Genomic DNA, 22,707 nt, shown 5'->3' with positions numbered 1-22,707 from the left:
AATCTTGACTGAATCAGGAAATAAAACAATGTAATACGCTCTAAGTAGGGCAGAGACAAAACACACTGAGTTGACTGAAGAAAACCTGCTCCTGACCAGTGTAGCGCTGGGTATAATGTTACCACGGCAACAGATGGTGGTGGAAACTATCTTTGATAAACAAAAAACTCAAGACTTTCCCTGATTTCAGGTTAACACAACTTAGAGTTTAAAATAAAAAATTGTACTTTTTTGTTTGTTTTTTCTGGGAGCACCTGGAACTGACATATCACCGCTTTAATTTCTGCATGTTTTGTTAGAGTGCGGTTTGGCACCACTCAACACCAAGATTGTTGGAGGAGAAGACGTTTCTCCTGGCAGCTGGCCCTGGCAGGTCAGCCTGCACATCAATACCCACATTTGTGGAGGATCTCTGATCAATGAACAGTGGGTGCTAACTGCTGCTCACTGCCTCTCCGGGTAAGCCATTAGGATATGCATGATATACATGAATCCTTGTCTATCTCTAAATTTATCCAAATACACTCAACAAATAATAAACGCAACACTTTTGGCTTTGCTCCCTTTTCTTATGAGATGAACTCAAAGATCTAAAACTTTTTCCAAATACTGTACACAATATAACAATTTCCCTCAAATATTGTTCACAATCCAGTCAAAATCTGTAATAGTGAACATTGCTCCTTTGCTGAGATAATTGATCCCACCTCACAGGTGTACCATATTAAGATGCTGATTAGACACCATGATTAGTGCAGAGGTGCACCTTAGACTGCCCACAATAAAACGCCACTCTAAAAGTTGCAGTTTTATCACACAGCACAATGCCACAGATGTTGCAAGATTTGAGGGGGCATGCAATTGGCATGCTGACAGCAGGAATGTGTACCAGAGCTGTTGCTTGTGTATTTAATGTTAATTTCTCCAGCATATGCCATCTCCAAAGGCGTTTCAGCCCGCAGACCACATGTAACCACACCTGCCCAGGATCTCCACATCCAGCATGTTCACCTCCAAGATCATCTGAGACCAGCCACTTGGACAGGTGTTGAAACAATTGATTTACATAACCAAAGAATTGCTTCAAAAACTGTACGAAACCGTATTAGGAAAGTTTATCTGCATGCTCATTGCCGTCATTGGGGTCCCCACCTGATTCCAGTTCGTTGTCATACAGTAAATGACTTGAATGGACAAATGCTCACATTCGCTGGCATCTGGCATGTTGGAAAGGTGTTCTCCTCATGGATGAATCTCGGTTTATACTGTTCAGGCCAGATGGCATGGTCATGTGGGAGCGGTTTTCTTGTGTCAATGTTGTGGATTGAGTGGCCCATGGTGGCGGTGTGGGTTTATAGAATGGACAAAGAAAAAGGGTGTATTTTATTAATGGAATATTGAATGCACAGAAATACCGTCAAGAGATCCTGTGGCCCATTGTTGTTCCAAACATCCAAGAACATCAACTCATGTTGCAGCAGGATAATGCACTGGCCCCATGGTGCAATAATCTATACACAATTCTTGAAAGTTGAAAACGCCCCAATTCCTGCATGGCCGGCATTCTAACCGGACATGTCACTCATTGAGCATGTTTGGGATGCTCGGGATATTTGTATATTACACCAGTTCCTGCCAATATACAGCGACTTTGCACAGCCATTGAAGAGGAGTGGACCAACATTCTGTTGGCTACAATCGACAACCTGATCAACTCTATGAGAAGCAGATGTGTTACACTGTGTGAGGCAAAAGGTCATCACATCAGATACAGACTGGTTACATCTCGATATTGCACAACCATGAGGTGGGATGGATTATCTCAGCAAGGAGAAGTGCTCACTTTCATAGATTTACACTTGTGTGTGAGCAATGTTTAAGGGAAATGGTTATATTGTGTGTGTGGAAAAAATTTTGTATTTCAGTTCATCTCATAAAAAATGAAAGCAAAACCAGAAGTGTTGCATTTATACTATATTTTTGTTGAGTGTTAAGTTTGTTGAGTGTGTTTTTATTTTTTTCAAATGTAGTTGTTCTTGCAGTTAGTGTTTAATTGCAAAAACTAAGAAAAAAATGAACTAACCTGGGGAGGCATTCACTCATTCTCAGCTAAGTGACCAATTGACAAGACATTTTAATTCAAGCCATTGGGCAAATAGAAAACATAAAATAAAATTAAACATAATGAACTGAACTGAACTGTCACAGAATGAGATGCAATTTTGTCCCTTGATCTTATTGTGCATTAGTTTAATTAACCATCAACAAGCCAGAGGCCTACCAGAGTTTCAGGTATACCATATCAGCATTTAGCATTAGAAGAAAGGTAAAGGTCCAACCTACCCATAGGCTGACATAGCAGTATTTCACACAGGTAGCAAAAGCTGGCTAAAAAGCCTATAAAGATGATGTCCTGCTTTCATTAGTTCAGAGCTCTGCAACCAAACACTGTATTATTGCCCTGACTCTAGCTAAATGAAATGTATTTAAAACGCTAAACAGTTATAACTTTTTCAAGTAAGAAACTTTAAAAAAGAGCAAAAACGTTTGCAAAAAGAGCATGGAAATGTTTTACTTTATGGGATGATGATATGATGCAAAAAGACAAAATATATAGAAAATGCAAAACACAAATCACAGAAGTCATTTATACTCAGAATATGAAATCAGATTAACTCAAATTGCAGTACCAGGGAAATGTTATATCTATTCAAAAAACAAGTAATTGTTTTTTCCGTCTGCCTTATAGGTTCAACCCTGCTATTATAACAGTGTATCTGGGTCGTCAGGTTCAGAATGGATCCAACCCAAATGAAATCTCCCGGACAGTATCAAAGTTTATTCTTCATCCGGACTTTGGACTCTTTGAAAATGACATTGCCCTCCTGAAACTGTCTTTACCAGTGAATTTCACCAGTTACATCTTTCCGGTCTGCCTGGCGGCCTCAAATAGCACTTTCCACAGTGGGGTTAAATCATGGGTTACTGGCTGGGGAAATATTAGATTTAATGGTAAGTTTAAGATAAATACCTCTCCTTTAAAGAGTAATTATCATTCATATAATGCTCCCTTGTTTTGCTTTTAAATACATTTATTGTCTACTCTGAGTCTCTAAATATCCCCAAAAGTTGAATTTAGCTTTTAATATTATTGCTGCTTGAGTCTATAACTAACTTTTTCGGGCTATTATATGTCAGCTACTGGACTACATGTATAGCTAAATGTGTTGGAATGGAAAGCACTAAACATAGATGAGATTGGATCGATAGGGGAATGAAACAGGTCTTCTGGATTTAAAGAGACCACTAGCAAAACAGTTGAGAGGTGGACTTTAGAAAATCACACAAATTAAAGGCTGAGGGGCTTCATTAATAAACAAATTCACACTAAAGCATTTTTCTTCCCCTTATAGAGCACAACTGAATTATTTAAATAGTAAAAAGGATCTGAACGTATGATGTGGCCTTAAAATCAGAAATTGAATCAACACAGTGCGGACAACCGCGTTGTAGAACAAGTAAAAAAACTGGAAAATGTTTGTGATCACAAAGCTGCAGTTCACTGATACATTCACAGATTTGTTTTGTTCTCTCAAATTCCTAAGTAATTGTAAGTAAATGAACTGAATTTGTTATTCCTGTAGATCCCCTTCCTGTTAAGATTCAGACTGAGGACCCAGAAACAACCAGAACACAACAGGAAATAACTTTAAAAGATTTATTGAGGGAATAATGCAGGTTTTTCAGGATCAGGGGAGCCAAAGCCTCTGGAGGGGAGAGAACAGGTTAGTGGCTGAAATTGATGATTTTAGGTTCAGACTGATAAGCCACTAACCTTTCTTAATATCCAGGTGGGTTGTCTTGGTTCCAGAAAACTTTGGTTGCTTGACAGAATTCTCACTGAGGCTTGGCAGAGTATCTTGGTCAAAGGAGGTCCAGGGTCAGGTGATCAGATTTTTCAGAGAATCCAAAACAGAATCCAGGGACAAGGTCAGGGCACAGAAAACAGATCCAACAAGGGCTAGGCAGGCTCAAAAAATCAGGAGGCAGAAAAAGGTCAGGATCAGGTAGACAGACAGAAAAATGCTGGATGCTTACTAGCCAAGGCTTTCAGGCAATCTGGCACTGTCAACTAGAGAGAGGCCTGCTTAAGAAGGCTGGCAAACAGGTGAGAGGAATCAGTGGCAATTAGGCTGAGCAGAGGCAGCACAGAGCAGAAGGGGGAGGGGAATGAAAAAACTAGTTGACAGGCCAGAAACATAACAGTACCCCTCCCTCAAGGTCCGGCTCCTGACGGACCTCGAGGTTGATCCGGGTGCAGACGATGGAACTCCCGGACGAGGGACTCGTCAATGATGAACCTTGCTGGAATCCATGATCGTTCTTCTGGTCCGTATCCCTCCCAATCCACCAGGTAATGGACCCCACGACCCCTCCTCCTGGAACGGAGGATACGTCGTACGGTGTAGATGGGATCCCCATCAAGGAACCGGGTGGGTGGAGGGGGCCTGGAGGAGGGCTCAAAACGAGACCCAACATAAGGCTTGACCCGGGACACATGGAAGGTGGGATGGATCTTCATGGAGTGAGGCAACTGTAACCGGAGGGCCACTGGGTTCACCACCTTAGAAATGGGAAAGGGGCCGACAAAGCGGGGTGCCAACTTACGACATTCCATTCGGAGTGGGAGGTCCTTGGTGGACAGCCAGACCCTTTGACCAACTTGATAGACAGGGGCTGGGACACGACGGTTGGCTGTTCTGGACTGGACCTCTGACATCCTGATTAAGGTCCGTCTAGCTCTCCTCCAGATCCGTTGGCACCTCAAGGCAGCAGTGTGGGCAGAAGGGACCATCGCCTCCCTCTCCTGGATCGAGAAAACTGGTGGCTGGAAACCATAGACAACATAGAATGGTGAGAGGCCAGTGGTACTTGAGGGAAGAGAATTCATAGAGTGTTCAACCCATGACAGACTCTGGGACCACTTTGACGGATCCAACCCACACAGGACACGGAGCTTGGTTTCCATCTCTTGGTTTGCCCTCTCAGTTTGACCATCTGTTTGTGGGTGGAAGCCGGAGGACAGGCTGATGGAGATGCCCAACAGAGAGCAGAACTCTCTCCAGAAACGAGAGACAAATTGGGGACCTCGATCCGAGACAATATTGGAGGGGAGCCCATGCAAGCGGAACACCTCCCTGGCCAAGATCTCTCCCATCTCCTTGGCTGAGGGGAGTTTCTTCAGGGGGATGAGATGGACCATCTTAGAAAACCTGTCAACAACAGTAAGAATGACAGTAAACCCATTAGAGGGAGGCAACCCAGTAACAAAGTCCATTGAGAGATGGGACCAAGGACGTGGTGGGATAGGGAGTGGGCGCAACAGTCCAGAAGGGGGACGCCGAGACGGCTTGACCTGGCAACACAGAGAGCAGGATGAGACAAAGTCCTTGACATCTTTGATCAGAGATGGCCACCAGAACTGCGTTTGAACCAATTTCAGAGTCTTGACAATACCAGGATGACAATATAGGCGAGAGTTGTGACAGAACTTGATCACCTTGTCCACCAGGTTCTCGGGAACAAAGAGTCGATCCCTGGGACATGACTCAGGGGTAGGAAGACTTCGGTTGGCTTCTCTAACTTCTCTCTCCAACTCCAATCTGGTGGCTGCAAGTCGGACTGACTCAGGAAGAATAAAATCTGTGGGACCACTGACCTCAGATTTGGAACTCTCCTCAATCCTGGAAAGGGCATCTGGTTTTACGTTCTTTGTCCCGGGCCTGTAAGATAAGGAAAAATTGAAACGGCCAAAAAATAGAGCCCACCTAGCTTGTCTAGGATTTAGCCGCTTAGCAGATTTCAGGTACTCCAGGTTTTTATGATCAGTCCAGACAATGAACGGGTCCTTGGCCCCCTCCAACCAGTGTCGCCACTCCTCAAGGGCCAGTTTTATGGCTAGCAGTTCTCGATCCCCAACATCATAGTTTCGTTCAGCGCAGGACAAAGATCTGGAGAAATAAGCACAGGGGTGAAGCCGATTGTCGGAAGCACGTTGGCTGAGAATTGCACCTACCCCAGTGCTTGAAGCATCAACTTCAACAATGAACTGCCTTTGAGGATCAGGGGACCGGAGAACTGGGGCTGTAGAGAACAGAGTCTTGAGACGAGAGAAGGCCTTCTCAGCCTGCTCATTCCAGGAGAACTTGATCTTTACAGACGTCAGGGCATGAAGAGGAGCAGCAATCTTGCTGTAATCACGAATAAAACGGCGGTAAAAATTGGCAAAACCAAGGAACCTTTGCAACTGTTTACGATCTGAGGGAGTAGGCCATTCAGAAACAGCAGAAACCTTGGAAGGGTCCATTATCACTTTATTTGGAGAGATAATGAAACCAAGAAAAGAGGTGTGGGTAGTGTGAAACTCACATTTCTCAGCCTTCACAAACAGATGATTCTGGAGGAGGCGAAGGAGAACAGCTCTGACGTGGCGATGGTGTGACTCCAAGTCTGGTGAATAAATGAGAATATCATCCAGGTATACAAAAACAAATTGTCCCACCATGTCACGAAGAACATCGTTAACCAAGGCCTGGAAGACTGCGGGAGCATTAGTTAAGCCAAAAGGCATGACAAGGTATTCATAATGACCAGTGGGGGTGTTAAACGCCGTCTTCCACTCATCTCCTTCTCGGACACAAACAAGATGGTAAGCATTTCTCAGATCTAGTTTTGTAAAGATCTTAGCACCTTGAATCTGACCAAATGCAGAGTCCATTAAGGGAAGAGGGTACCGGTTCTTGACAGTAATATCATTAAGACCCCGATAGTCTATGCATGGTCGTAAAGATCCGTCCTTCTTGCCCACAAAGAAAAAACCAGCTCCGGCTGGGGAGGAGGAGGGACGGATAACACCTGCCTTAAGTGACTCCTCTACATAATTCTTCATGGCCTGGTGCTCAGGGGCAGACAAAGAATAAAGGCGCCCCCTAGGGGGGGATGTTCCAGGTAACAAATCAATGGCACAATCATAGGGCCTGTGAGGAGGGAGAGCAGTGGCTCGAGATTTATTGAAAACCTCCTTTAAATCATGATAGACTTGGGGAACCTTGGAAAGGTCAGGATAGGTCTCTTCAATCTCGTTAATGGGAGTGGAGAGGGTAAAAGCAGAAGACAAACATGAGGCAGAACAAGAACTTGACCAGCCTAAAATCTCCTTAGCCCTCCAGTCAATATGGGGGTTATGCTTCCATAGCCATGAAGCTCCCAAAATGACAGGAATGGAAGGAGACTTGATGACTAGGAAGGAAATCTCTTCCTTGTGGTTACCTCCAAGAGCCAGGCCAACCTTCTCTGTCATCAGATGCGACTGATTGAGGTGGTGCCCATCCAGGGCCAGAATGTTCTGGGATGCAGGGGCAGGAAAGAGTCTGATGTTATGTCTTTTGGCAAAAGACTCATCCATAAACTCTGTGTCGGCTCCAGAGTCAATGAACACAGAGACCTGATGAGAGGCAGAGGACACCAAAAGGTTAGCAGGGAACATAAGAGTGTTTGAGGAGCTTGAGGACCGGCCTTGACTCAGTAGAAACTCCTCTCCCTCTACTGAGCTTGTTCTTTTAACGGGCACCCAATGGCTCTGTGACCCCTTCCTCCACAGTAGAAACACAGATTCTGCTGCTTTCTACGAAAGCGTTCTTCAGCAGATATCCTGAGTCTACCCAACTGCATGGGTTCGGGTTCACTGGTAGGAGGAGATGAAACAGCTGTTAACTGGGTGTCTGCTTTGGCTTGAGTGGTAAAAACAGCTTGTTTCCCCTTATAGCTTCTCTCTCTTCGTCTTTCTGAAAGCCGCAAGTCTATACGAGCAGCCAAATCCTCCAACTCTTTCAAAGAACTTGGGAAATCACGAGTAGCTAGCTCATCCTTAATGTCCTCATTTAAACCTTGCAAAAATACATCCATAAGTGCTTCATTGTTCCAAGAACTATCAGCTGCCAGAAGATGAAAATCTATTATGTATGCCGTGACTGACCTGGACCCCTGTTTGAGTGAGAGTAAGCCTCTGGCCGCTTCTCTGGCTGGGAGAACAGGATCAAAAACTCTGATCAGTTCCTTGGCAAAAACAGAATAGGAAAATGTGCAAGGAGATTTATTCTGCCACTCTGCTGTGCCCCACTGCTTGGCTTTACCTGAGAGGAGAGAAATAACATAAGCCACCTTAGACCGATCTGTGGGAAATGATGAGGGTTGCAGTTCAAAGTGAATTTCACATTGAGTAAGAAAAGCTCTGCACTGATCAGCATCACCCTTGAAAACCTCAGGAGGACACAGATTTGGCTCTCTTGTGGTGGCTTCTGGAACTGCAGGAGGACCAACAGGCTGTGGAGAAGTCTGGGTATGGCTGGGAACAGACAAGTTGCGCAACATGGAAATGATTTCAGTCATACCTGCATCAAGCCGAGCGATAGAGTTATCAACACCGGCTCGCCACTGTTGTGCTGGTGTTGGGTCCATTGTTAGCCAGATTGCACTGTTAAGATTCAGACTGAGGACCCAGAAACAACCAGAACACAACAGGAAATAACTTTAAAAGATTTATTGAGGGAATAATGCAGGTTTTTCAGGATCAGGGGAGCCAAAGCCTCTGGAGGGGAGAGAACAGGTTAGTGGCTGAAATTGATGATTTTAGGTTCAGACTGATAAGCCACTAACCTTTCTTAATATCCAGGTGGGTTGTCTTGGTTCCAGAAAACTTTGGTTGCTTGACAGAATTCTCACTGAGGCTTGGCAGAGTATCTTGGTCAAAGGAGGTCCAGGGTCAGGGCCAGGTGATCAGATTTTTCAGAGAATCCAAAACAGAATCCAGGGACAAGGTCAGGGCACAGAAAACAGATCCAACAAGGGCTAGGCAGGCTCAAAAAATCAGGAGGCAGAAAAAGGTCAGGATCAGGTAGACAGACAGAAAAATGCTGGATGCTTACTAGCCAAGGCTTTCAGGCAATCTGGCACTGTCAACTAGAGAGAGGCCTGCTTAAGAAGGCTGGCAAACAGGTGAGAGGAATCAGTGGCAATTAGGCTGAGCAGAGGCAGCACAGAGCAGAAGGGGGAGGGGAATGAAAATACTAGTTGACAGGCCAGAAACATAACACTTCCATCACCTGGAAACCTTTTGGAAGTGGAGGCTGAGATTGTGGGAAATGGACAATGCAGTTGTGACTATGGTGACATAGGTAATGTCAGTATTACAAAAAACATGATATGTGCTGGGTTTCGTGAAGGAGGAAAGGGACCCTGTTTTGTAAGTCTTTACTGCTTTACTATTTCATATTTTTTTCAATTCCTGTTCTTAATGCCTCTTCTCACCTGCTTTACATAAAATATTTCTGGTCTTAAAGGGAGATAGTGGAGGTCCACTGGTTAGTAAGCAGGATGATCGCTGGATTCAGGCTGGAATTGTTAGTTTTAGTGTTGGTTGTGCCAAGCCATATTTCCCAGCAGTCTACACCAGAGTGTCCCAGTACAATAACTGGATAAACAGTCACATCACCAGAAACAGGCCAGGCTTCATAAACTTTACATCCAACCGGACTGAGAGTGATTTTAATGTTTCCTGTACAAGACCCAATATCAACCGAATAACAGTAAACATATCTGAGGGTAAGAACACATCAGCTGTTTTGTATTAAACAAAATGTTGAGATAATTTAGTTTAATTTCTTATTTTTTGATAAGTTTTATTGATCCAAGGTTTAATCTAAATTTTTCTTAGTATGTGGTCGACAGTTGCTCAAAACCAGGATTGTTGGAGGAGAGGTAGCTCCTCCAGGCAGCTGGCCCTGGCAGGTCAGCCTGCACATCTTTGAACACTTCTGTGGAGGATCTCTGATCAATGACCAATGGGTGCTGACTACTGCTCACTGTGTTCAAAGGTAAGCAACAAAACAATTGTAAACAACTCACTTTAGAAATGAATGGCTGATGATATCAAAAAGTGGTGGTAAAGTAGGAACTCTATGGTTTATTTTTTGTCATGAATAAAATTATTATTTCATATTTGTCTTTAAAAATGCACCTATTATGAAAAAACACAACGTATACAATAATGTCGTCCATCCATCATCCATCCACCACTGCTTTTCCATCATGGTCATGGGGGGCTGGTGCATTTCTAGTAGTCCTTCAGGGGAAAGTTTGGGTACACCCCCGACAGTTTTCCAGCCATCACGAGCCAACACAGACACTTGTAAACATACATCAACCCATTGAGGAAAACTTAAAATTAAGATAAAAATTACCCTGAAGCCCAAAAGAGGTGACTGGTAAAACACACATAAAACTTAAAGAAAAGTAAGAACATTTTGTATCAGATCCACTCTATTTCACAAACAAACAAAAGTAAAAAGAAATGTGGGGGGAAAAAAGCAGCCACATTTTTAATACGATGGAGAAGAATGGTCACAAAACAACTCTGTATTCTATAAAAGATGCTGATAAACTGCCACAAGACACATGTCTCTGTTATCTCACTGTTGGTTTGTATGTAAAACTATCTTTATTTTTTTCCCCCCACTCTTTTGACAGGTGGAGTATGTCACCATATTTATTGACTGTATATCTTGGTCGTCAGAGTCAGGAGGGATCCAACCCAAATGAAGTAATTCGTAAAGCAACTCAGATCACTATTCACCCAGACTACATTTCTACCTCTTTTAACAATGACATTGCAGTTCTGAGGCTGTCTGCACCAGTAAATTTCACACAATACATCTTACCAGTATGCCTAGCTGCCACGAACAGCACCTTTTACACCGGGGTCGACTCCTGGATAACTGGCTGGGGAAACATTGGAAGTGGAGGTGGGTTGGAAAAAACCAACATATAGAGGAATAAAGATAAACCAAACCTATGTATCTCCAACAGTAGAATAAATGTATTCATAAAAGTCTGGATTTTTCTCCTCAGTCCCTCTTCCTTCTCCTCAAAACCTGATGGAGGTAAATGTACCGGTTGTGGGGAACAGACAGTGCAAGTGCAGCTACGGAGAGAGCACCATCACTGAAAACATGATATGTGCTGGTTTACAAGAGGGAGGGAAGGATTCCTGTCAGGTTATTATCCGTGTTCATCAGTTCGTTAGGGCCCTGTTATACCTTGCTGATTTAGACAGAGAATGCCCGTCATCCAGGAATCTCCTAAACAATGACATATGCTGAACTTTCTATGTATTTTTTCATAATTAATCCAGTCCAGTCCAATTATGTCCAACGACAGCCTAACTAATGCATAACATATGGCGGTATAATGCCGTATGTTATGCATTATGTTAATTATTAAGCATCATTTAAAGCTTCTCCCCTCAGGAGCAGCGATGCGCCCGGAGCCATCCGGTCTGCATAAAAAGATGTTTTTGATAGTGGTATTAACCTAGCTGCTGTTTAACACCTGCGCCCCCCAAAAAAATAAAAAACAAGAAAAAGAAAGAAAGAAGGTTTACAGACACAACAGATTCAGCGTCATGTCTGCTAGAAGGTTTGTTGGTCATGGGCGTGAATGCAGGGACGACCCCTCACACTCACCTTCTTGCTCACCCTATTATGGGGATGCTGCAGTTTGGAGGAGAACTGACAGGTTCCTCCTGTGAACGCTGCCAATATGCCATTAAACAGTAGCTGTAAGTTAAAAAATTGCTCAGCTGTCGTCTGGAACACGTCAAATACATTGATATGCATTGGAGATTAGTTCTTTATAGGTTACGGATAAGTTCTGCACAAGTTACTCATAGGTTTTGGATAAGCTAGACACAATGACTTATGAGTAACTTACGGCAAACATATATCAACAATCAGATAAATTATCTGTAACTTACGAGCCATGTATGGCTTACTTCCGGTAAGTCGACGTGTGCAAGCGTACTTCGGCATGCTCATAACTTACACAAAACATACCCATAACTTATCAAGCATATGCCAGGGTTTTTGCCAGATTTTTCGTACATCAGGCACACGATGGTCTAAATTGTCAAGGTGTGACAGGGGCTTTAATGTTTGCAGAAAATAGCTGTAATTTAATTTGAAAATGTTTTCTGAATTTTAAGGGGGATTCTGGAGGTCCGATGGTAAGCAAGCAGGGTGAACGCTGGATTCAATCAGGAATTGTAAATTTTGGATTAGGATGTGCTGTGCCAGATTTCCCAGGCGTCTACACCAGAGTATCGAATTATGAGAGCTGGATCAAAAGTGTGATCAGCATCAACCAGCCAGGCTTCATTAACTTCATCTCCAACGGGACTGACAGTGACCTCAGCGTCTCCTGTACCAACCAAACAACCGCAATGCCAACTAAACCTAAACGCAAGTACCTTTTTTAAGATTGTGTAAAGAAAAAAAAGGAGAAACACTCTCATATTGACTCCAGGTCACATTCAGTAGGTTGTGTCCCTGTCTGATTAGATCCAAGAAGGTTACAGGATTAATGTGAAATCTTTTTATATATATAAAAAATCCTTTGAAGCTAGATTCAAGACTAATCTAAAATAGAAAATAGAAACCTTCTTTAAACTAAAGCAGGCTGTTCTATTGTCCCTTGACTTTCAGTTTAACTCTGATTGATCTAAATGTGTGTATCACTCAATAAGCACATTAGAAAGATCCCAGGTGGCCGGACACTAGTATGCCACATTTGAATGACATCCTAGGAAAACGTAATCAAATTTCCATAAGCAAATTGCTCCTGTTGTCTCAGTTTTGAAGGATATTTTTGTTCCCAAGGTCCCAAGTACCACTTGTCAATTATGAGAATTCATGCCAGATGAAGCAATGCCTCCCCAAAAAATCACCGTCTCCTCTTTTTTTTCACAGTAGGAATAGTGTTCTTTTCTTAACATGTTTTTTTTTTTTCATTGGAGAACATAGAGCTTATGTGCCTTAAAATAAATATATATTTTTGTTTCACCTGTCCATAAGAAATTCTCTAAGAAGTTTAGTGCTTTGTATACATGTTGCTTGGCAAAATCCAATCAGCCTTTTTTACTATTTTATTTTAACAATAATGTCCTCCTTGGTCCTGTTGTACAACAATAATATATTTATTGCCTACCTCAGTAGGAGTGGTAAATATGTTATTTAAGATCATATTCGGGCTTTCATATATTGTTTGTGAACTCACGCTCCACTGAGTGCATGTTAGAACAACAAATCAATGTGTGAATCAAGCTCAAATCATGATGAAACAGATAAATCTGCACACACATTGAATAAATTAATCAAAACCTCCATTCAAAATATAAGAGTTTATTGACAATAATCTTTCAGCTCCAACTCAAACATATTAATTCAATTCAATTCAGTTTATTTATATAGCGCCAAATTCACAACACATGTCATCTAGAGTCACTTTACAGTTGAAAACTCTTGACTAAACCATTCCTGTTGACTAAACCATTTGAAAAGAATGGAAACTTGAGTGTGACTATTTAATCAACCTAAATGAAAAATTATATTTTAAAAAATATGCACAAGAAATCTGAAATAAATATTTTCAACCAAAAATACAATAAGGTGATGAGATCTTGACTTGTGATGCTAGCGACAGTTCCGTTTAGAGAGGCAGATCAATGATTTTTTTTATTACATAATTTTTCTTCACCACATAGTAATATTGTCTAATAGGTATTTGGCTTGCGTAATTCCAGTTTACATAGATCATTTTATGAATAGTATTTCATTAATCTGTGTAGGATTTATATAGGCCCAACTTGCTGCAGTCCCATTCGGGCATAATGCCGATCGCAGAGCTGTCACTAGTGTGTCAGCTCTGCGCTGCCATAGCCCAACAGATGTCTGCCTCCACAAATCCAAACCCAGTCCTATCTTTTTATAAATAGCTATTTCTAAGGCAAGGCAAGCATAAAGACAAAGACTTCAATTCAGAGGTGATAATAAATAACATCCATATAAATAATATCTTAGATGTCTGTCAGTAGATCCCTGTAATTATTACATGCTTTACCTTCAAACTATATCAATAGGATGTCACTCTAGTATGCATAAACTTTGTAAAGTATGATGTATCATAGACATCATAGACAATTATTTAAGATTTTATCTGTTCTGCAGTTAAAGACAAATTGGTAAGTATCTGCAGAGAGGGCTGCTTGTTCCACATGTAGTTTGAGAGCATTGATAAAGTTTATCCATTGATCATAGTTAACAAAATTTAGTCCTATTAATGAAAGAAAAGGTGGGGAGCATGCAAAGAGACAAATTGTAAGGAGTGTAAAAAAGAAGCAGCTATAGCAGGTTCAAAGTCTTAAGTCACTGTCCTATGACTCAGTCCTGATGCAAGCGAAAAAAGGAGAATTTGTCAAATGGAGAGAGGTGTTGTGTACATATAGGACACAAAATAAAAAGTATTAAATTGAATTATGTGTAAAGACAAAGTACTGTTATCTTTACAAACCTAATCTCATGATCCAGCCAGCTTAAGAGATAACTGCTGAAACTGTTTTCTTTCAGCTCCGGAAAATGCAGAAGGTTTCAGATCATTGAGACAGAATGAGACCAGCATCACTCTACATTGGGATCCAGTTAAAAACAATGTCAGCTTCATTGTCCATTATAATGGAAAAGAGATTCATGTAGCAGCACCAGCAGGAAATGGACCAGTTACTCTGACAGTCTCATCTCTCACTCCTGGAACTACATACCTGTTCATTCTCTTCTCTGTTTTTGAAAACATCAGAAGCAGTGGAGTCAGCATAGCTGCAGTTACTGGTAAGATATTTACCTTGATTTATTGTTTCAAACAGAACTGTTTTTGGGTGGTTTGAACTGTTGTTAAACATCAGTGAATAAGGTCTATATTAAGTCTTCCACACCCCTGCTAGAGACAGATTACAAATTAATTTTAATTTAACAAAGACTTTGTTTCCATTTGTAAAGAAAGTTATTTAAATCCACCTTAATAATGAATTGAAAACATTATTTTGCATCACAGCACACCTTAACTGGCACTATACATCTTCCCACTGGTGTTTTGACAACCATTTTTGGATGACCTTCGTTCCATCTCCCTTATCATTAGATTTCCCATCAGATTCCCTATCAGATGTAGGCTGGGACTTTGGAAAACATCCCTTTAACATGTTTGTTTGATATGAAGCAGAAAAATCTGAGCATTTAGTTAACATCATGCACTTTACTTGGGGCAAAGATATTTGCAGAGATTAAACTATAAAGCCATGAGGCAAGACCAGCCCAAGCATGTGATTTGACTCAAGGGATCCAAAAATCACAATTTAAGTTACTTCTCAAATAATTTCCAGATCCCTCTGTTGTCCCTGTTCTCAGGATCATGCTGTTGTAATAATCTTTGTAAATATGTCCTATATCTGAACCTCCTTAGATTGTAAAACAGTCAGCCATAAAACCTCCCCAAGCTAAAGGGGGTCTGAAGGTAAGGTCATCTAATCGTTCAGGAAACAAAAAGGAGTTGGAAATGATGAGAAAACATCCTTCATCACATTCCAGGGTTGTCAGGTCAAGCCTACCAATGGTGGTCAGCGGGACTGGTGGCACCAGTGTATGTCAGCCTCGCTTCTGCCAGTGAACCTCAGGGCAGCTGTGGCTACAATGTATCTAACCACCATCAGTGTGCGAGTGAATGGGTGAATGACTGAATGTTGTGTAAAGCGCTTTGGTCAACCCTCCTGACTTGAAAAAGTGCTATATAAGTACAGGCCATTTACCATTTAAAAGATTACTTTTAATATTATTGCCAGAGATATGAATAATGTAGTATTTAACTGCATGTGTGAGGTGTGTTGAAACCCTTCAATGTAAAGCCTAAGGAGAAAACTATATAACCACTTAGGCTCAGGGAATTTATTCAGTCTTTTCTTATGTTCTTGTCATAGCTCCTGAAAATGCGGATGGCATCAGAGCATCAAATCAAAATGAGACCAGTATAACTCTGCAGTGGAATAAAATCAACAACAATGTCAGCTTTGTTCTGCAGTTTAATGGCACAGAGACAAATATCACTGCAACAGATGGAAATGGACCAATAACTCACACAGTCTCATTTCTCACTGCTCGGACATACTACACATTCACACTGTTCTCTGTTTTTAAAAACGTCAGAAGCAGTGGAGTCAGCTTCATGGCAGCTACCGGTAAGGCACTTAACTTTAGCCTTATGTTCAACAGATATACCTATTATAGAGTTAAACTGTTGTTTAGAGGGTTGAATATTATTATAGAGCTGAGCATAGTCTATAAGTTGTTGTTTATTAATTGATTATATGTTTATTTTGGACTGATTTACATGTTGGGATTTAAAGAGGAAAAATATGAATCTAAATTGAACCATTTATTGTTTTCTTTCCATGTCAACAATAAACAACTTGTGGGAAAAAAAAACCTGTTCAAACAACAAATAGGTCCAAGTAAGTTAATAAGTTGTTCTTCTACTTTTCTTTCCTTCCCTCAAAAAGTAATGTTTTTTTTTTAGATTGATAGATTTTTTTTGTATAGAATGATATTCACTCTCCACAGTGGTCATATATATTTAAAATAAATAATGGCTACTGCATATTCTGTGTCCAATTTTAGAAGATTGTTTTATGTTAATTAAAAATGTTTTTTGATTGTAAAATGTTGTGTATTTTATTGTACAGACTATGTTTTTGCTGTGAAGATGAGGCTACAGCTTCCCAACAAAATGTCAGAATCAGAGATGGAAGTTGATTTAGCAAAGGTGAGACTTATTTAGCATTTGATTATTATTATTATTTTTTACTTATCTTATGTTCACGTTTGATTAACCTCTGGTTCATGTATCTGTGTGTTTTTAAATCCAGCTCATCAAAGAATATAACTTGCCATCACAGTTTTCCCTGAAAATAGCTTCTTCAAAACCATGAAATCATTAGAAAGATGAAATGTTGTAAAAGTCATCAGCAACATTGTTCCTCTTCTGTTTTCTACAATAAATTCAGTGATAGATTTTACTGTATATGTATATTTTAAATCTTGTAATTCAAAGTGCTCTTGTTTGCCCTTTTTCCTCTATTTTGTTTGCTAAACAAGACCTCAACAAAGATTTCATTGTGTTTTCATGTACTTCTTTCTACACAAAACATATTTGCAAACATTGGTTTGTGTAAAATCTGGATTTTTTTTTCATCAGTGTATTAGTAAGTGATTGTAATTTCTTGCCTTGTATGTTAAACCTGATAAGATTTATATAACATTCAATTAATTAATTTTAAGTACAATGAAATAAAACTTTTTAAACACTGAAATGGCTACCAGAAGGCTGAATAATTAGCCAGTTACACTGCAATGCATCTAAGGCTACGTTCACACTGCAGCCTTAAGTAACCCAAATCTGATTTTTTTGGCCCATATGTGACCTGGATCCAATCTTTTCATGGCTCTCTGAACAACACAGATCTGATTTTTTCCAATGCGAGCCTGGCCACTTGGCTATGTGGTCCTGAATCCGATATAAATCTAATATTTGCAAATGCGACCTGTGTGTGAACGGCCGGGTCAGATTCATCCAAACTGAACACAATTAATACCCGACAAAGGTCACTATTCTGGGCCTTGCTATGAAGAAGCGGCAAGAAAAACAAACACCATGGCAGATGATGATGCGGAGAGTATTTTTATTTTTTTAACCATCTTGAAAAGATTGAGGTTTTAAGGTTTGGAAAGATAGCTAGTTGCACTCCAGTGCTACCATCCATGTTTACTTCCATAAACATAGAGCACGTTGGCTTGTGACGTCACTGCATCCCCTACTGCACATGTGGGACACTTAAACTGAAGCAATGCAGTTCAAACAGGAGATCACATACAAGTCGCATATATTTTGAAATGTGAACGGCAACGCAAAAAAATAAGATTTCACAAAAAAAATCGCAATTGAGCATCAAGGCCTGCAGTGTGAACGTGGCCACAAATCTAAATTATTTTAAGGAAGTTTTAAATTTAAATTGCCTCGTGTGAAAATATAAAAATAAATAAAGGTTTAAATTATACTTTTTAGAATATATTTTAACAGAAAAAAATGTGATACTAAATCGTCAAAGTTTAAAAGGTATTACCATGAAAAGCTGATTTAAAAAGCAGATCTGAAATTTTTATAAAGGATAGGCTTGTCTTTGTTGCAGTGAAGTGGAAGGACAAATATTTAAAATTTTTGCTGTAAAGAATGCAGTCTGTCAGGAAGCTTAAAATTAAACAAAGGATAACCTCAGCTAAACTTAGATTAATGCTGAGATAATCTTTGCAATAATAAAACTCATGGACACTATGTTTAGTTTTTTTACTCACCTAGTAATTATCTAAAGCTTACCTTGAAAATATGGTTTGTGTTTAATTGTTTCTTTGATTATAATATCTTTTTACATAGCGGAGTTCTTTTATTTTGATTTCTATTGCTTTTTAGAAAGCTTTAGGATGTAAAAACAGAATTTAGTACAGTACATTCTTTGGCTCAGCAGAGATGTTTCTTTGTTAAGTTCAAAATCCTTCATATTTGCCTGTTAGTCCGTGATTTTTACATTTACCGTACACCATTGATAACCATGTTAAATTAGTTCTAATTTTTTAACGTTTGCTGTAGAGAATGAGAATGAAGGTGCTGGAGTAAGTAAGGGAGGAGGAGGCGAGACTGACAGGCAAGAGACAGGTGAAAGACAGGAGAGACAGGACCATGAAGGTGATGAGGGAGCAGTTACAAGTTAAGAAGAGAGAGCAACAACCAGCGTCCACAAACAAGAGGGGGACATTAGTGACTTAAGGGGAAAGCATGATGGTCCTAAACAAGTGAAGTTGTCCCGCTATCCCCAGCACAATTTTGGAGTAAAAAAAAACGTTCATTAAATTCAAAATGATTGGAAAGCTTTTCCTGGTTAGAATATTCTGTAACTAAAGATGCAGCTTTTTGTTTCTCATGTAGGATGTTCGGTAAACATGTAAAACATGACTCATTTGTGAGCACTGGTTTAACGAACTGGAAAAAAGCTCTAGATCTCTTCAGAGAGCATAAGAAAACACCTGCCCAAAAAGAAAGTATAAGGGCGTGGCAGAGCTTCAAAGCCAGCGCTCTTCATGGTAGTGTAGTAGAACAGATGCATTCAGCACATCAGGTGGAATTCAAGGAGACACGGGAGAACATCAGCCATATTGTGGCTGTGACACAGTTCTTAGCCAAACAAAACATCCCATTCCGTGGCCACGATGAGGCAGCATCAAGCCACAATCAGGGAAACTTTCTTGAATGCATGAAACTTTTAAAGCAGTTTGATCCTTTTCTCCAGTCATACTCACGCCCATTACATAGTACATATTAATCCCCTTCATCCCAAAATGAGATGATGATGAAGTTTAAAAGAAACCTGTATCTGCCTTCCCTTGACTGGATGGTTGCTGAGATGAATGAGCGTTTTTCATCTCTTAGTTCTCTTAAATTCTCAGAGGTATACAGGCCTGTAACCCAGAATCAGACAGCTTTCTCTCTGAGGAGCACCTCAGACATCTGGCAGATCATTACAATATTGGTCTGAAATCTGAGGAAGTTTTAGTGGCCAAAAACTATCTTGCATCCAAAAAAGAAAGCCTTTTCATCAAGGGTATGCAGTGTGTTTTCAACTTGCTTGATAACATCATGTTCCCAACACTAACCCAGGTCATCCAGATCTCCCTTACAATCCCAGTCAACAGCTGTAGTTGTGAAAGGTCATTCAGTGTGTTGAGAAGGCTCCACACTTGGCTGAGGTGCACAATGGGACAAGACAGGCTCCGTCATCTTACTATTTTATCAGTTGAAAAGGAAAAACTTTCTAAGCTGAGTCACAGTCAAGTGATTGACCGCTTTGCAAAAATGAAAAATAGGAGGTACACTTTAATGCTCAAAAAATAAAAGAAAAACTTAGTTCAGGTTGAGTTAAACTTTCCCCTGAACTAAAACTCTGAAACCTAGGAATTAATGATTACTTCAGAATGTGTATAAGGGAACTTTTGATTTGTCAATGTTGGTGATGTCTTATTTTTATTGCTGCAATGTTGAAAATGTTCATGTTTGTTAAAATAAATATGCTCTTACACTCATTAATATCTCAACTGGTAATTTTGGTAGGAATGTATCAGGGTGGGGCAGTGTGCTTGTCTGTATTTGTGTATGGAAGGAGGGGCATATGCGGCAGGGCCAGTGCCCCTGTAAAGCCTGGTGCATAGCAACTCGCCTGCTTTTAGAGTTGGTTTTATAAGGAATGTCCTTTTGATGCATCAAGGATTTAAGTCAAGATCCCCTAAAGTAAAGGTTCAGACTCATATTCTACACCATGGTAAATATGTTGTGAATCTACAGGTTACCTGAGCTGTTGGGGAAAATATTTGTGACTATAACAGTGGAAATTCTCACATTGTACATCAGATTGTCCTTGAATGAAGACTGCTGTGTATTATCTTGATTAGATTGTAGCCAGGGATGTCTCATCATTTACAAACAATATGTCTAATGCAAGAAGCGTTTCTACTAACAAATTTGTTCCTGAATTTGTAGCCTTGAATGGAATTATTGGGTCAGTAATTATGTAGATTTGTATTAAATTCTGCTGGGAATCTGAGGTACAAAGCCATGCTGAGAGTACAGAAACCTCTGGTGCACCCATGCTGCAAACAGCCAGATCTGACCATAAATCTCACAAACCATGTTGGTTATGCAACTTTAACAAAACAGCCTCTATTATGTAGCTTCTTTTATTACCTAAGGTAACATCAAACCCAAGTATTTCAAAAGTCGCTGCTTTGCTATGTGACACCTTCTGTTTTGAAACTATGAACTGTAAATTGATCTCATCATCATTCTTCTGTCATTGGCTTTTCTGGAACCTGAACAAATGCATTTCTCTCAAAATATTCCCACCCATCTATGCAAACTTTAAATATGAAGAGCAACACAAGACTTTTGTAATGCGCGCCTTGCAGCCTTAAAGCATGTTATCAGTTTCTATGAGTTGTGAAAAATGTTATTAGATATTGTCTCAATCTTTTACTCATGGATCAAAGGCTAATCCTGCTCCGGCTCACAGGTTTGTGTCTTTTGTTTCCTCAGTCTAGTTTCTTACTATTTTTTACCTCTTATTTTATAACAGCTAGACTAGAACCTACATTTGCATACAATAGGTAACTGAGACTATGAGGTAAAAGTAGAAAAAAATAAGTAAAGATATATGTTTGAAATTATTTGGTGCAATCTGAATATATGAATAGTGCTCTTACTGCAGAGAGAAAGTTCTTTGTTCAAATCCAAGCAGAGACCTGCCTACAGGTTCAAATTTTTATATCTTGCTTTTCATTTCCTGTTAGACTTGAAGTCATTACCAGACATGAATATTGTGCAAAAAAAATACATTGTGGGCTTTTTCACTCTCTAACATTAAATCTAAATATTAGGTCCAATAAGGATTGTGATGTTTCAAGTAATAGGTTCCTTAGCTAAAACTGTTTTTAGCCAGAGTTGGCTAGGGACTTTACCAATTTTAACACATTTTAACAATATGTAAACTTTCAACAATAAGACTATGTAGTTTGATGAGTGTATACAAGGGTCAATTACATTTTAAACAGTTGTAAATCTAGTTTAAGTGAACTTTAGCATGCCATTGTCAACTTTTGTCATATTAAAGATAATTTTCTAAAAACAAAGTTGTACCAAGAGAAAATGTCAAGTGGCTGGTAACTTTAGAAAATGACTAGCAACAGTAGCCAGTGAACAAAAAAGCTAATTTCAAGCCATAATAATTGATCATCAAACCTCTGCAGAGCACAATGATGTGATGTGGAGACCATTCGGCCCTTTTGAGTGTATTAAAGCCAAAAAAAAAATCCTTGGAAGACTGGAAGTGATATACATTATGTAAAGGATTTCTTTGTGCTTCCTGCTTTTTTACAAAAGTTTATTAAAAGAACAACCTTTAAGCTAAACGACTAATAGAAATTTTACCAAGACAAATTCTAGTATGTTTCAGGAATGAAACAAATTGTAAACCTATATGTCCACATTGGCAGTTACTTTCACTGTGCAAGACTTATATCTGCAGTTCTTATTATTAGATAAATCCACTCCTGTAATACTTTCCTTTTTTTCTGGCCTTATTAGCAGAAAAAACAGACGGAAATAAAATGTAAAACAATATTGCAAAAGCAAAATTTGTGTGGCCTGTGCCGAAAACCGCCAGTACTACTTTCTAAACACTTCATCTACATGGACAGATGCTCAGAGTATCTGCAGACGCAACTACACCGATTTGGCCACTATTGAAAACACAGCTGATGTTGATGCTTTTCTCAGGACTTCCTTAAACTATACAGGTCAGTTTTTTTATTATTTAAGGGGAGATAACAAATTTGTAGACACATGCAGTCAAAACCTCAAACTGTTATTCCATTGTTAATAAAAGCATAATTGTATGTGACTATTGCTGTTTGTTTAGGCAAAGCTTGGATAGGTCTCTATGATGAAAGGATAAACAGCTGGAAATGGTCCCTAAATGACAGCAGCTTCTATGGTCCAGGAGAATACACATTTAGAAACTGGAATGGCGGACAGCCCGACGATTTTTATGGACAACACCACTGTGTTAGATTTTATGGACAGGGAAGTTGGGATGACATTGGGTGCACAGACATA

The 22,707-nt window shown here is 39.9% G+C and overlaps 1 protein-coding gene across 4 annotated transcripts in view; it reads left to right on the top strand.

The window, feature by feature from the left end:
* LOC119779471 (transmembrane protease serine 9-like) overlaps positions 1 to 22,707 on the top strand; it is a 64,467-nt gene that overhangs the window by 8,741 nt on the left and 33,019 nt on the right. The window contains exons 8-21 of one of the 4 annotated variants that reach the window (XM_038279129.1): positions 300 to 459; positions 2,750 to 3,012; positions 3,645 to 3,649; positions 9,152 to 9,301; positions 9,399 to 9,660; positions 9,773 to 9,932; positions 10,585 to 10,859; positions 10,966 to 11,111; positions 12,098 to 12,353; positions 14,517 to 14,774; positions 15,917 to 16,174; positions 16,442 to 16,447; positions 16,679 to 16,758; positions 16,862 to 17,248. In XM_038279129.1, coding sequence (XP_038135057.1) covers positions 300 to 459; positions 2,750 to 3,012; positions 3,645 to 3,649; positions 9,152 to 9,301; positions 9,399 to 9,660; positions 9,773 to 9,932; positions 10,585 to 10,859; positions 10,966 to 11,111; positions 12,098 to 12,353; positions 14,517 to 14,774; positions 15,917 to 16,174; positions 16,442 to 16,447; positions 16,679 to 16,758; positions 16,862 to 16,924 — 2,342 coding nt within the window. In that variant the 3' untranslated portion in view covers positions 16,925 to 17,248. Of the gene's footprint in view, positions 1 to 299; positions 460 to 2,749; positions 3,013 to 3,644; positions 3,650 to 9,151; positions 9,302 to 9,398; positions 9,661 to 9,772; positions 9,933 to 10,584; positions 10,860 to 10,965; positions 11,112 to 12,097; positions 12,354 to 14,516; positions 14,775 to 15,916; positions 16,175 to 16,441; positions 16,448 to 16,678; positions 16,759 to 16,861; positions 17,250 to 22,707 lie in introns of those variants that run through there. The other 3 variants (XM_038279130.1, XM_038279132.1, XM_038279128.1) reach the window with 3 other exon arrangements.

The sequence above is a fragment of the Cyprinodon tularosa genome, unplaced genomic scaffold, assembly GCF_016077235.1.
Source record: "Cyprinodon tularosa strain WSP-4 unplaced genomic scaffold, ASM1607723v1 ctg148, whole genome shotgun sequence".
In the NCBI taxonomy this organism is placed as follows: domain Eukaryota; kingdom Metazoa; phylum Chordata; class Actinopteri; order Cyprinodontiformes; family Cyprinodontidae; genus Cyprinodon; species Cyprinodon tularosa.
The sequence above is the reverse complement of the archived record's forward strand: the minus strand, read 5'-3'. Positions and strand labels throughout refer to the sequence as shown.